The sequence below is a fragment of the Triturus cristatus genome, chromosome 5_2 (assembly GCF_964204655.1).
Source record: "Triturus cristatus chromosome 5_2, aTriCri1.1, whole genome shotgun sequence".
Taxonomy (NCBI): domain Eukaryota; kingdom Metazoa; phylum Chordata; class Amphibia; order Caudata; family Salamandridae; genus Triturus; species Triturus cristatus.
Genome location: NC_140588.1, coordinates 171,961,183 through 171,976,512, shown reverse-complemented (window position 1 = coordinate 171,976,512; position 15,330 = coordinate 171,961,183). Strand labels below are relative to the sequence as shown.

General features: G+C 49.9%; 1 protein-coding gene across 1 annotated transcript in view; it reads left to right on the top strand.

The window, feature by feature from the left end:
* The window catches only part of VPS4B (vacuolar protein sorting 4 homolog B), a 300,050-nt gene that overhangs the window by 161,161 nt on the left and 123,559 nt on the right, over positions 1-15,330 (top strand). Inside the window, exon 6 of the mRNA XM_085606937.1 lies at positions 4,971-5,127. Coding sequence (XP_085463063.1) covers positions 4,971-5,127 — 157 coding nt within the window. The remainder of the gene's footprint in view (positions 1-4,970; positions 5,128-15,330) is intronic.

Genomic DNA, 15,330 nt, shown 5'->3' with positions numbered 1-15,330 from the left:
ATTGTGATCCTGGGCAAATATTTTAATTCACTGAGCTGCCATGTTCTTCTTTATCACATATGAGAGCACCTTCAAATTCACGAGTTCAGCATATCTGCTGTACAAAAAACACATCTGTTTGATTTAATAGATTAAACGTTTGCTCCATATATAATACAAATCTAGCCACATATATTTTACAGATGACCGCGGGTTTGCCTCTTAGTTAATTAACAGCATTGTCTTCAAGGCGGGGACAGGAATGTTTCGCAAATCATGTTTAAAAACTATCACTTTAAATACATACCTAAAACCATGAAGAAGTAGCACACTCATTTGCAATCAGCAGATTTTCCATTGAAATAACAAAATTTCCCACTGACATGCTACCTACTGACAAAACATATAGTGTGCAAACAATGTTTAACAAGCATTTACAATGCAACGGTCTCGGCATTGTTAAAGTTAGAGCTATTGGCATTGCTCATGACAATGCCGTTTCTTTAAATGTTTTAAAAACAAAAACATAAACAAAAATAATGTCATGAGCAATGCCAATAGCTCTAACTTTACCAATGCCGAGACCACGCCATAGCACAAAGTCTTATTGCACTTAGTGCGGAGCACTTTTAAAAATTGAAATTGAGGACGGATGTCCAAGGTTTGATGCCAGGCCCTTCATTTGATCATGCGTCCTCTGGATCCGTTTTAGTTAAATATTGGGCACAGCTGACTTCCGGTATCCACATATTTCTTTGAACAACCTCTGCTAAGACGAACGTGCGTTCCAACAGCATTACACGGGCCGAGGTGGTTTCACTGGGGTCGCATCTTTCTGCAGTGCTCTGAAGCAGGCCTCTGTTCTCTCTTGCCAATCCTGAACGAGCCGGGAGGGGGTCCCCAGTCGGCCCTTTGAAGCCTATCATTTGTTGAAAGGTGTGCTGAGTAAGTGGTGCTGATCAGTTAAGAGGGCCCTTGAGTAGTTTATTTTCATCGATGACATGCCAAGGACTTGGGAAAGAATGTCCGTTACTTTGGGTGTATGGCCGAGGCATGCGGGCTCCCAGGGCAGCTTGATGTCTGTCAACAAGAGGCCGTCGCGCTCCCCCGGTGAACCCCCTCACTGGAATCATCTCAATACACTGCACTGTGGTTGAGCATAACAACAATGAGAGACCTTCGGGCCCCTGTCGGCTCCAGGTGTGCAGTGCAGCAGTTTCTTCAGTGTAAGTGAAGAGATTTGTGACACCCACGTGAGACTGAGGGCAGTAACTGTAAGTAGTGCCTTGAGGACGCCCTTGGCCCGAACGACTCCGACTGGAGTGAGCCCAGCACTGCTGCTATGCACTCAATGGGAGTGTGCCGGCGCTTCTCAGGAGCAAACAGGGGTGCTTCGAAATTTCCATTCATAACACTTGACCCACGTGCATTGTGTTTTTTTTCTCTCGTCCATGCATGGTGCTCATTTTCTTTTTTTTTAAACACAACATTCCTGCTCATCTATTTAAAAAAAAAACACAACATTGTACGCCAAAGTCGTCTACAGGGTGGGCGCCTGAGTTGTTTAAATGTGTTGTGTCAATCGTGTCCGCTGGAAGGGTCGACTGGCTCAGAGGGCGACTTCATTCCTTTTAGGGATGTGTGCTTGGTCCTATGGCCACGGATTTGAGCCCGCTCAGATCCATGTTCCCTTCCAGATGTCGACACAATGAGCGCCAATTTAAAGGGTTAACAATCCATATCTGTTATTCAGCGCAAAGATGCCCGAAAATTAAAAGTACTCTTCACAACTATACGTGATGTTATGCTTGTTGACAGTTCCCTTCACTGCCCATGGCCCATCGCATCTATCCTGTCCGGTTGTGCCTGCTGCACACTGGCCTCGCTTGATATATGTACAAATAAGCTTCGCTCAGCTTTGAAAAGAAAACGCCTGCCCAGTGCAAGAGGCATGCCCCAACAGTACTTAAATCAGGTTTACTGTACATCCACCCCATGTCCCAAACGGGACTTGCACTGTCACAGTGTGAAATGGGCCTTGCGCCACCAGCACCGCTCAACATTCCCAGGCATTTTGAAACTCTAACACATTCCCGTTCAATTCGGAAATATAAAGAAATAAAGCGAAATCTCGTAGAAGCTGATTTTCTCAAAACATCCAAGAACCTATTGTAAAAATTGCTTGCGCCTGTGGACACTGTAGGAAGTCAAGAACGTGTCCTGTGACCTACTTGAATATATTCATTATAAAAGTAACGCTTCTGAAACGTAGCAGCCTCCTTTACTTGTATACGTTTATATTTACACTTTTATATAATACCGAATACCTAAATGAAGCATACTTATTTAATAGATTCTTTCTACGATATGGGCCACTGTGATCACACGGACACGGAAATGGTATACTATGATGATTTAAAAATCTGAACTGAAGTGCAGAACAGCCAAGGGGCGATTTATTCACATGTAACCTATTAAAAAGTGGACAGACCTCTTGATTCTTGGCCTGTCCTAGATTCCCAGGGCCTAGGGGAGCGAACGACAACGGCCAGCCTGGACTGGAATAACCCTTTACTCAGAGAAACTGGCACTTAAAGCCGTGGCCTCCTGATAGGACGCAATCAAAGGCCCCATCTAGGCACTTACCGCTTGCCAGATGCCCCCTTTTATGAACCCTCCCCTCCCCTGCAGTGCACACATCACACTGGCAGCGCCTGACGAGCTATGGCTGCACCAACGTGATCCAGTGCAGCGAGCTGGGGGTGTGCCGTGTGCGTTAGCTTCCTGCAGTACCCCTGGACCCGCCGATGTCTTCCGCATCCTTCCATCAGCGGGAGGCTTTGCCGCTCGAAAAGAGGTATCCCGGCCCCAACAGGGCCACATGCATTTCGGATAAAAATACAAATAAAAAAATCTAGGGACCGTGATTGATACACGCACTCCACACAACGATGTGCAATCCCGGACCCAAGCCATCTACCGTGAGTGATCCTCCCGCCCCCTCCCCCTGGCGCGGTGACACGCAAAGCCCTGCAGGAGCCTTTATAAATATGGTGCAAGCCGGCATCCCTCGCGCTACAACTTGTGAGAAATTATCACAATTCAAACACTTAGGGAACAAGTATGCTAACGTGCTCTTAAACTATACCTGCACCATTTAAAAGACTTAGTGACACGAAAACAGACCGGCCAGGGACGGAAGCAGCAAGGAGAGGGGATGCCTGTTTGAAGAAATCAGTCCCAGCGCCGCCGCCTTTCTCCGAGGCGAAGCAGAAATGCCTCGCAGAAAGGCAGCGGCGTTTCCGGATTCGGGGGCGTGTTTTGCTTTTCTCTCCTCTTGCCATTGGCTGGAGGAGATAATTAGAAAAGTTGAAAAAAACACGCCCCCGAATCCGAAAAGGACGGGGCCTGTTCGGAGTGACGGACCTCTTCTCCAATGGCTGGCCAGCATTCAAGAGGCCAGCCAATGGAGAACAGGGGAGAAGAGAGGCGGGTTCTCAAGCCCCTCTTCTCCAAGTCATTATCTCTCGCGAGCGAGACTGCGCAAGCGCAGCCGTCGCTAGCCGAGACCTAAAAATCGTGTTTATGCAAATATTTGTTTCTCACACTTCTGAAATACAAAAAACTTGTGCTTTCGTCGTAATTCTTGATTTGTTTTAAATTATTTGTACTATTCATTTACAAGCTGTTTAAATGTTGTGTGTTAGAAACAAACCTGACATCTTATTGCCTTTTGTTTCACAATGATTGTCAGATAGATCACTTGACAAAAACCTCTAACTGCAAAACGAGAAAGAAAAGTAAACAGTATTTTCCAGGATAAGATAAGCAGCAGTTAGTAAAAAGACAAGCTGACGTTTGACATCTGTCCTTGAACAGACCGCAAATATGTCGAGATAAAACCAAGATTTAAAGAAGTCTTTATTGCTTATTCATTTTTCTGAATGAACAGAACACCTGTTCTTTTTCCAGTTTAAGTTCATTCGCCAGAACAGACGAGTAGGTCCTATGAATAGCTCAGTCTGATTCACCATAGCGAGTTGGCAAGTTGATTTTTTGATGCCGTTTGTCTAGTATGCCCTGGACAAAATCTTAATATGGAACTTCACATTAAAGCTATGGCTAGAGGTCCACTTCCAATGTAGACTGTTTGCCACCATCAAGCCATCTTATCTAAAGATGATCTGCAGCAGTTAGAACAAGCCGTGGTCATATCGTATTATACTGCATCTGTTTCTTTCCACTTGCCTACAATCCATCTGGCTCCCATCAAAACACTATTACTTGCCGTAGCCAGATTGATCTCTAACACAGCTAAATTTGATCATCTGGCATAGGGGCAAAAATTACTTACATGGTTGCTAATATTACTTGCATGTTTACCTCTCAAAGCCAGCAGCTTCCTCAGATCTACATGCAAACTTGTGCGTTAAATTACCTTAAGAAGCAAATAAGAAAACTTGGTGTATTTAGAGTGGTATGTAGCAAAAAACTCACTTCATCTGGAATCCGCCCGTCTCGCTGATGCAATAAGAAATAACAAAAATCCTGATGCGTTCCTTTTCATGTTTCAATCTATCTAAAGAGATCAGACTGGCTCTCCTTCTAAATCTGTGTTTCCTTTTTTAATACCAGAATAAAAGAATAGCTTCTGAACAAACTCCTCATTACATAATCTATTTGATTGCAGGTGTGGATATCTTAAACCTACCTTACATTCCACAACTCCTTAACAGTCTTCCTAATCAAGTGTATCTGCACTTCCAAGAAACGTAACCCCTGATATTGATGTTTTATCATATATTTGTCTTTTTGATCAGTCACTGTATGATATTGTGCCCGTACACCGGTTCCTTCTCTATGAAACTATGTAACGTCTGTAAAGAACTCTGTCCCATTTAGACTATTTTCTTGCCAAGTATACATTTGCTGTAGCTCAAATGTAATAGCTTCTTAACTTAATCCTGCTTGTTTTATTTCCTCACACCCAGGCAAAAGAACTCCCTGGAGAGGAATCCTTCTGTTTGGCCCACCAGGAACTGGAAAATCATACTTGGCCAAAGCTGTCGCAACGGAGGCCAACAACTCTACATTTTTTTCAATATCCTCTTCAGATCTTGTCTCAAAGTGGCTTGGAGAAAGTGAAAAGTAAGGGTCTCGTTCTGTGTATGCATTAGTCATTAACTAAGTAATTTGATCTTAGTTTGCTAGGTGCAATTGACTATCCAATGCTCTGAATGCTAGCCTACACAAATTGTGTGTCATTTTGGTTAATTGCACAGGTACATTGTAATAATAGAATGTCAGAGAACCATAGGTTTATAGTAAATTAGCATTTAAATTTAGTTTGTGACAATCAAAAGATGAGCTTGCTGGTGAATTTTTTGCATGCTGGTGATATGCATCTGTGCCTTGCATATTTGCTAATCCATTGTTGACCAGCAAGCATTTTTTACGAGCATGTATCTATTCAGGAGTGTCCAATATAAAATAATAATTAAAGACATTTGAATATCCAGATGTGATCAAATAAATCAACAAAATGTATATACACACACCAAAAAATCCCCAATGCCAGAAAAAGTGGGGGTGTGGGGGCGTGTGGCCTGGGAAGAAGGCCAGCAGGACATAGCTAGCTGAGCTCCCGTCCTGGCCCGGGATTATCATTGAATATCCGCGCCAGTTCCGAAGAACGCCATAACTGCAGCACTGTTGTCTGCCCCATTTACGGTCCAATAGTGAATTGCTGGGGTCTTCCGCACCTCTGAGAATAGGCTGTGGCCGGACGGCAGCCTGTAGGTAACTAGGGCTACACAGCGGCCTGTGTGATGGGGGATGAGTGAAGACCCCCGTAGTCGTGTGGTGAGCCACTGAGCTGGGGGCGAGTGAGCCCGGAGCAGTGCAGCAACAACACTGTTGAAGATGGCCACACGCTTTTAGCAAAACCAAAGGGGATGATGGACAGAGTGTTGCACATTGCAAGCACTCACCGCAGTCAACTGATCTGGGTTTAATCCCTCATCATTCTTTAGCTCACTCCGCCACCCCAGTTCAGACATGGCCATATGCAAATCAGTCTGACCCTGTGCCTCATGGGAACAGTCCAGCCCGAACTGCCAAGCCATGTCTTCCCTGGACCGGAAACAAGCATCCTGGGACCGGTTTCGGGTTCATAACCCTCATCAGCCAGGCTATCTTGAATCCAGTGGCAAAGGGAGTAATGGGCCCACGTCTGGGTATACCCTGCCAACTTAGGGCGAACAAAGCATAACCAAAGGGGATGATGGACGGAGTGTTGAACATTGCAAGCACTCACCCCCAGTCAACTGATCTGGGTTTAATCCATCATTCCTGAAGGCGCAGCTGGGCCAGACGCAAGGAGGTCAGCAAAGAGTAGAAGATGCCTCACAGGGGGTATGAGCGGAACGTGAGCCCTGCAAACAGAGAAGCGGGGAAGATGCACGCAGATGGAGGACCCCACTGAGGGCTGTTGACATCCCCGGGTGTGGCACTGTGGTGGCTCCAGCTGCGGATGGACCTGCCCTCTGATGCGTTAAGCCCTCGGGGGGGGGGGGGGGGGTGCAACTTTTCCACCCCTCCTTAGCAAAGATGGACAAAGATTTGCTCTCCAGCTGGAATGCCTGGTAAGCCACGGCACTGACTAGTACCGGGAAGAGACAGTGAGGAGAGACACCAACTGGTTGTGAGGCAGTGCACTCTTCATATGGAGGGAAAGAGCTGGCCTATACTCTGGGTGAAGGCGGCGGGGTCGGCGAGCATGAAGTGTATCCATGGGCCATGTATCCAGATTGGCTAGAGGCCTACACAAACTGGGAGCACTGCTGGGAGCAGCTGGAGTATTAAAGAGTACAGCAGTCCGTTGTTGCATGTAGTTTGGGGGGGGGGGAGCAAACCTCCTGCAGGCTAAAATCTGCCCTAAAATCTCCTGCGAGTCAGACCTTGGGGGCCCCCCCCCGCCCAAATTGCCTTTTACAAGAGCAATGCATTGAGCACCGGGAGGCGTGCCCAGCGAGGTGTGATGCTGGGGAGCGGCTGTCCATATTAGGAGTCCAGGCTGCCCTTTGAAACAGCGCTGTTGGCAGTGGGAGAAATGGTACAGATGTGATGGTTGGGGGTCTAAGACTGATATCTGGGGCAGCAGCTGGAAGCTGCCACTACTGGTATCCTTTACCTGGGGAAGCAGTCTGCTAACGGCACTAAAACTCATTGATGGGGGGACACCGGAGTGCAGAAACAATGAGATGCAAAGCTGGTTTATAGCTTCTCATGGTAGGTGACAGTGGTCCTTAAGAGACTAGAATGTATATGCCCAACCTCCATTGGAAAAAGTTATGGTAACAGAATCTTTGCAAGAAAGGAATAAATGGTATCTGGAATGAGATGTATGAATACCTTGGACTGCTGGTGTCCTCTGCAATAACTCTTACTAACATTTATGCTCAAATAGTTTGCAATAGTTACACAACTTTAAGGGGACATTAGTTTAAGGTAGTCTGCTCTAAAGCCACTTAAAGGAGTAGCTCAGCGTGTACTTATCAATAGTTGGGCTGTCTTTTTAAAGCATATCACCTGTGGCTTCTGTCCTGGGGAGGTTACTTTGACTTGGAGTGGAGTACTTCCAAACAAGAAGAAACTGATTTCACTCTGGGGCTGTACCCAGACAGCAGGGAGGAGACCGCAAAGTGGTGGTGGAGCTGCTCGACGAGCTCTTGTGTAGTGGTCCAACAGGATGGTGACTTGGAGCAACAGCGATCGGAGAGGGAGGTACTGGTGGAGGTGGTGACTGCCTCCAATTCTGATGACAGTACTGGCAATGTGGTAAATGATACCCCAAATCTGGGGGAGTCCTGACTTAGATTTTGTTGTTTGCTCTCCTAACATTGCTGAATTTGTGTGCTGATGCCTCCAAATGAGATCTATTACCAGTAGATCACTGCCCCGGTGGAGTGTGATGATGGGGGACGCCTGGCTAGTTTTCTTAGAGGGGGAATTAGAAACATTGGATACTGAGTGTTGTGAAAGAAAAAATGTGTGGAAGTGGATGGTATGTGCTAAACACCACTGGAGGAGCCAACAGCCCCCCCTTCTTTTTAGGTCTCGCCTATGCAGCGCGCATGCGTTGCATAGGAGGGAGACATTTAGCCATCGGCACAGCTTTGGGGGCAAAAACGTGCTCACGTTGCATTGCTTGCAATGGCAACGCGTGCACGTCTGGCGATTTACTTGGGAGAGCGCGGCGCAATATGGTCGCAATCATAGCGCCTTGCTACATGCAACCCCCTCCTGCCGCGCGCTTGTTAATTTAAGTGTTGTATATGGTCGTTTCATGTCTCACTCTGACACATAATTTTGGCGTTCTCTGGAATCAGCGTGAAATTGATTAATCAGGAGTTAATTTACTCATTGTTTAAGAATGTTGTACAAAATTAATATAACCATCACATTGGTATAGCAGTAAATATCCCATGTTATGATACAGAAATTTTAGAATAATAAGCATTGGCACAACCATCAGCAGACATGCCAACCCTCCTGATTCAGGCGGGAGACTACCAATATCAAGGCTAGTCTCCCGCCTCCCGATTCCTGCAAGCAAAAACCCGATTCCTCGGCTGTTTCAGCTGACCGGGCTTGGTATTGAGTAACTTGCTAATTCTTCCAGCAATAGTCTGAGTGTCGATGCAGGGGCTCTGGAAGGTGTGACAAACCAACAAAGCCTCATTAACAAGCGAATGGTCTTTTAAAGACCTGTGAAGTGCTCGGGGGCGGCTGTGTGTGTGCCCGGTAAGCTGTCTCAGCCCGGGCTGCCACACAGGGGGATGGGGTGTATGCAGTGCCAGTAACCTGCCAGGCCAGTGCACAACACTTGCATCACCCTCTCTCTGCCTGCCATTGCGTTCCATGTTTCTGAAAGGTAGGAAAAAAACGTGCATTTGCGTTTCAAATGTCCGATCCTGCAGCAGCAAACCTCCAAAGCCCATATAACCCGATTCAAGGCCCCATTCTCCCGATTTTTATTTTTTTATTTTTTAAATCTCCCACTTTGCTCTTCTGAAATGTTGGCATGTATGCATCAGGTCTCTCTCGTGCCAGTGCCTATTTGTTTCCCTCTGCAGTAACGTGTTGCATCAGAGTTTGAATCCGTTTATACTCGGTCCGAGGGTTTCAGACCCTCCTGGCCTTGCTCAACCCCACGGGATCCGCAAGGTGACCTCGGGCAGCGCCCAGAGTGGCCTGCCGGAGGTGCAGCCGATCGCAGTTCTCGTTTCAACTCCTAAGCAGCACAAGGCTCTCGCCGGAACGCACCACCCTTGCGGCACCGTGAGCCTCGCTAGGCAGGCAGATAGGTGTCTGTTGGAAACCGGGCAACCAGGTTAGCAGTCACCAGGTTCCCAGCACAACGGTAGCTTGGCTCGAGCGGTTGGGGTACAGGCACCGTGTTAAGCGTACGTCACACCCTCACAATAACCATGCGTTCATCCGTTCCAAAAACGACACTACACCGTAAAAATTATGAAAGAAAGTAGTTTGTCTTTATCTTATTTTCTCTTAGTTGCAGGGTTCATAAAATAAATACAGTACCATAAGATTCTCCTTTAAAAGGGCAGGTCAAATAAATAATACCACAGTGGGGTTTCAACAAATAGGATCAGGTCATAAATAAGCAAGGAATAAATAGGGGTGCAATAAATACAAATGGCTAATAAATACTGTCAGACAATAAATACAATGCAGGAATAAATACAGTCAGACAATAAATACAGTCAATAAATAAAGCACCTTCAATAACTTAAATAACACAATTAATGACAGTTACAGTTCACATCACTCTCCTGAGGTAGTTTGGTTTTACTATGCCCAAGTACAGCTTGTGGTCATTTGGATGACATGGGGGGTGTCCCACCTAGATTGGTCAAGGCTGGGCCTGAACTGAGGTAGAATAAGGGTAACCTAGGGATCTGGCTCTCCCAAAATACACAACCCCTCACAGAGGTCACTGCACCAGTCTCAGTTCACCCCTGGCACTCCCAGGCTGGTTCTAACACCCCTCTAGCCCCTAGAATGGTCTTTTAGGGCTCCACAGGGCCTCAGATGCCCTTTCTACCACTTACTGCCCTTTTCACGATGATCGGCTCCGCTCGGCGCCGTGTCGATGTCGTGAGGCGGCTCTGGCTTGATGTCGCTGGGCGGCTCCGGTTCGGTGTCGCTGGGCGGCTTCGGATCGATGTCACTGGGCTGTTCCGGATCGATGTCGCTGGGCGGCCTCGGCTCGAGGTCGCTGGGCTGCTTCGGCTCGATGTCGCCTTCCGGCGTCGCAGGGTCACGGTCTCCCCGCTTCCGGGTGTCTCCGGAGTGCGACCTCCACTCCCGACCTCCGGCGCGCTTCACCTCAGATTCCGGCGTCTCCGGAGTGCGATCTCCACTCCCGACCTCCGGCGCGCTTCACCTCGATCTCCGGCGACTCCGGAGTGCGATCTCCACTCCCGACCTCCGGCGCGCTTCACCTCGACCTCAGGTGACTCCTTACTCGACCTCCGGTGCCTCTCCACGACCTCTGTCGGCGCCCTCTCTCGACCTCTGACGGCTCCGGGTACGACGTCTGCTTTCTGTCAGCGTCGCTTCTCCACCTCAGGCCTCAGGTCTCCAGGCTTCTCGACGTCAGGACTCCAGGAGGACACCGCTAAACAGGTCAGGAGCTTGCTGGTCTTCTTCTTTAAGGCCTCTTCACAATATTTAGGTCCTTAAGATGGTTTTTCTGGTCTTGGTCCCACACAGGGCTCTAGGCTGGGCTTGGTCAGTAGGGACTAGCATCAAGGGTGGGTTTCTGGACCCCACTCCAAGCACTGGTTTCCACCCCTGCTGCCTTACTCCGACCTCCTTCTGAACTGGTCCTCTCTCCTCTCTAGTCAGATGCCAACTGCCACTCTGAGATGGCCTCCCAACATTCTAAACTGCCTCCCACTGTCACGGGGTTCTAGAATGTTACAGAAGGTTCTAGAAACCTCCAGTGGGTTCTGGTGATGTCACAGGTGACAATGGATGGCCACCATTTTGTGTCTCAGGCCCTCAGACAGAAGTTCCAGGGGTAGGGAAAATGGCTCCCTGACCCTGCATCAACACTAAAAAGTCTGGTGGTTCCCAAAAAGGAAAAATTATAACAGGGTTTGAGGCAAAAGTGGGACAAAATAAATAATGATGAGGAGGGACCACCCAAAGGGCTGACAGGTCTAACACGCGTCCCCCCCCAGCTGAAAGTGGGGAGAGCTACCCAACCCCTTGGGAGTTCTCATCACTAAGGCGGAAATACCTTGAGAGACAGTCTGCATTGGCGTGGTCCACTCCAGGCCGATGTTCCACCTGAAAGTCCATTCCCTGTAGGGAGATAGACCACCTTAGCAACTTGGGATTCTCCCCCTTCATCTGCATCAGCCACCGAAGGGGTCTGTGGTCGGTCTGAACTAGGAAGTGCGAGCCAAACAGGTATGGCCGCAACTTCTTCAGAGCCCATACCACTGCAAAGGCTTCACGCTCTATTGCACTCCACTTCTGTTCCCTGGGAAGTAGTCTCCGGGATAGGAAGACCACGGGTTGATCCAGACCCTCTTCATTGAGTTGCGATAACACTGCCCCAATGCCATGTTCCGATGCATCCGTCTGGACAATGAACTCCTTGGAAAAGTCTGGGGCCCTTAAGACCGGGGCCTCGCACATGGCTTGCTTCAGTTTCACAAAGGCCTGCTGGCAAGCCTCCGTCCAGACTACCCGTCGAGGTTGTTTCTTGGACGTAAGCTCCGTGAGGGGGGCCACAATGGTCCCATACCCCTTCACGAAGCGGCGGTAATATCCTGTGAGGCCCAGAAAAGCTCGGACCTCAGTCTGAGTCTTGGGGGGTTCCCAGGCCATGATTGCCTCGATTTTCGCCTGGAGGGGCTGCACCGCTCCCCTACCCACCAAGTGTCCAAGGTACACTACCGACCCCTGCCCGATCTGACATTTACTGGCCTTGATCGTTAACCCAGCTTGTTTCAGGGCCTGGAGAACAGTTTGCAGGTGACGCAAGTGGTCCTCCCAGCTGTTACTGAAGACGGCAATGTCGTCCAGATAAGCAGCAAAGAAACTCTCCATTCCGGCGAGGATCTGGTTCACCAGACGCTGAAACGTGGCAGGGGCGTTCTTAAGCCCAAAGGGCATCACGCAGAACTGGTAGTGGCCCTTGGGCATGGAGAAGGCTGACCTTTCCTTAGCTCCATCAGTCAGAGAGATCTGCCAGTACCCGGAAGTAAGGTCAAAGGTACTTAGATATTGGGCAGCTCCCAGACGGTCAATCAGTTCATCCGCCCTTGGAATCGGATGAGCATCAGTCTTGGTTACTGAATTCAGTCCCCGGTAGTCCACACAGAACCTCAGTTCCGGTTGGGCACCCGGTGGTACAGCTTTTGGTACTAATACCACCGGACTGGACCAGGGGCTGCTGGAAGGTTCAATCACTCCTAGCTCCAGCATCTTAGTGACTTCACTGTGAATGCTGGCCTTCACCTTGTCTGTCATCCGGTAGATCTTTGACTTCACAGGTGGGCTGTCTCCTGTGTCCACGTCCTGGACGCACAGGTGAGTCCTACCCGGAACAAGGGAGAACAACGAAGAGTACTGCCCCAGGACCTGGCGGCAGTCCTCCTGCTGTTCAGGAGTTAGGGACGGGGAGAGAATCACTCCCTCCACCAACCCATCCTTCTCTTGAGACGCAAATAAGTCGGGGAGAGGCTCGCTTTCCACGTCCTCTGCTCCGTCAGTCACCATCAGCAAAATGACTTCGGGCCTCTCATGGTGGGGTTTGAGGCGGTTGGCATGCAGCACCCGTAGGGGCTGGCGAGGGGTCTTCAGATCCACCAAGTAGGTAGCCTTACCCTTCTTCTCCAACACCTCAAAGGGTCCTGACCAGCGATCCTGGAGGGCGCTAAGCTCTCCTGGTTCGATCACCCACACCTTCTGGCCAGGCTCCAATTCCACCGGGTGAGCATTGTGGTCATACCACGCCTTCATTACTGCTTGGCTGGCTTCCAAGTTGTCAGAAGCTTGCTTCCACAACTTAGCCATTTGGCTCCGGAAGGCCAGCATGTAGCTCACCACATCCTGGGGAAGCTTTCTGGGAGTTCTTTCCCATCCGTCTCTCACCAGGCTGAGAGGTCCACGCACAGGGTGCCCATACAAAAGCTCGAAGGGGCTGAAGCCCACTCCGTTCTGTGGCACTTCCCTGTAGGGAAACAATAGACTGGGTAGGAGGACGTCCCATTTCCTCCGCAGGCTTTCAGGCAGACTTCTGATCATGCCTTTCAAGGTCTTATTGAACCTCTCCACCAGACCGTTGGTCTGGGGGTGGTAAGGAGTGGTGAACCGGTAGGTCACTCCACACTCCTTCCACATCGCCCGCATGTATGCTGACATGAAATTGGTCCCCCTGTCGGACACAACTTCCTTGGGAAAACCCACTCGGGTAAAGATTCCCATCAGGGCCCTAGCCACAACAGGTGCAGTAATGGTCCTCAGAGGTATGGCCTCTGGGTACCGCGTGGCATGATCCACCAGAACCAGGATAAACCTGTGACCAGCTGTAGTAGGCGGATCTAACAGACCCACAATGTCGATGCCCACCCTTTCAAAGGGGGTGCTAACGACAGGAAGTGGTTCCAGGGGAGCTTTCAGCTTCACCCCTGTTTTCCCACTGGCTTGACAAGACACACACGTCCGGCAGTAGGTGTCGGACGACACTTTCATTTGAGGCCAATAAAAGTGTGGGACAAGCCGGGCAAAGGTCTTGTCTTGCCCCAGGTGTCCTGCCAAGGGGATTTCATGAGCCAATTCCAGAAGGAAGGCTCGGTAACGTTGAGGGACAACCAAGGCCCGTGACGATCCGTGCATGGGTGCCTTGGGTTCACTGTAGAGGAGGCCATCCTCCCAGTAAATGTGGTAGTTCCCCTCAACGTTACCTGCTGCCTGGGCTTCGGCCTGTCGCCTCAGTCCCTCAAGGGTAGGACACTCCTTCTGGCCCTTGCAGAATTCCTCCCTGGTCGGCCCTCCCTCCACGTGCCACTCGGCCGGGATGGGTAGGTTCTCCAGGTTGGTAACATCCCCCTCCGCGGACTCCTGGTCCACCACCTCCGGTGGCCTATCCGTCACTCGGGGCGCGGATGCCGAGGCAGGCTCCTCCTGCCTTCGGTTCTTCCCTTGGTTGGCAGCCGGCGGTGCCTTTGTTACAGGCTCCCGCCTAAACGAACTCCCTCTCCGGGTAGTCGCAGACCTTGTGCTGACACAGGCCCAGTCAGGTGTACCCAGCATCTCAGCATGAGTCCGGTATTCCACCTCCTTCCAAGCATTATGCTCCATGTCATTCCCCAGCAGACAATCGACTGGCACGGCAGGGCTTACGGCAACTCGAAGTGAACCTGCAACTCCTTCCCATTCAAATGGAACCTCGGCCACCGGATAGTGGCCCATTCTGCCGTCAGCCATCGCGGCAGGGTGGAGCACATGGGGAATCACCTGCTCTGGAGACACCAGTTGGCTACGTACCATAGTCATACTGGCTCCTGTGTCTCTCAGAGCCTCCCCTCTTTGGCCATTGATGGTGACCCATTGCCCATACTTTGTGGTATTTGCGGGCACCTGGATCTTAGGAACCATCTCCCGTTCTCCCAGGGACACTAAAGTGACACCCGCCCACTCCCTTCCCTTATCTAAGGGCATCTCCTCCCCGAGCACTACACTAGCTACTCCGGGGGCCTTTCCTCCGATGGGAGGGGGTGGTCTTTTCGGGCACTTCACATCTCCCTTATAGTGTCCGACACCACCGCACTCGAAGCAATGGACAACCCTTGGCTGCTGACTCTGGCCAGGATTAGGGTTTCTGGGTGGGTTAGCCCTAGGGGTGAATCCTGTTCCTTTCCCTTGGGAACTATTTTGGGGGCCTTTAGAGAACCCCGTTTTCTTTTCCCCTCCCTCTTTCTTCTGGGGGGCGCCCTGTCCGGTCCTTTGAGAGTCCCCTCCAGTCCCCCTTGTGGACACCCGGGTACTAGCCCAAATGTCCGCCTCCTCAGCAAGCTTCCGGGGTTTGGTCAGCTTGCTATCCACCAGGTGTTGACACAGTTCGGGGAAACATTTTTCGAGCAGGTGTTCCTTCAACATCAAATCAAACAACCCCTCGTAGTCCCTCACCTCGCTGCCCTGTATCCAACCCTCTAATGCCTTCTTTGCATAGTCCAGGAAATCCACCCAATTCTGTGTGCCCAGTTTGTGGCTACCCCGGAACTTCTGTCTGTACTTCTCGGGTGTTAG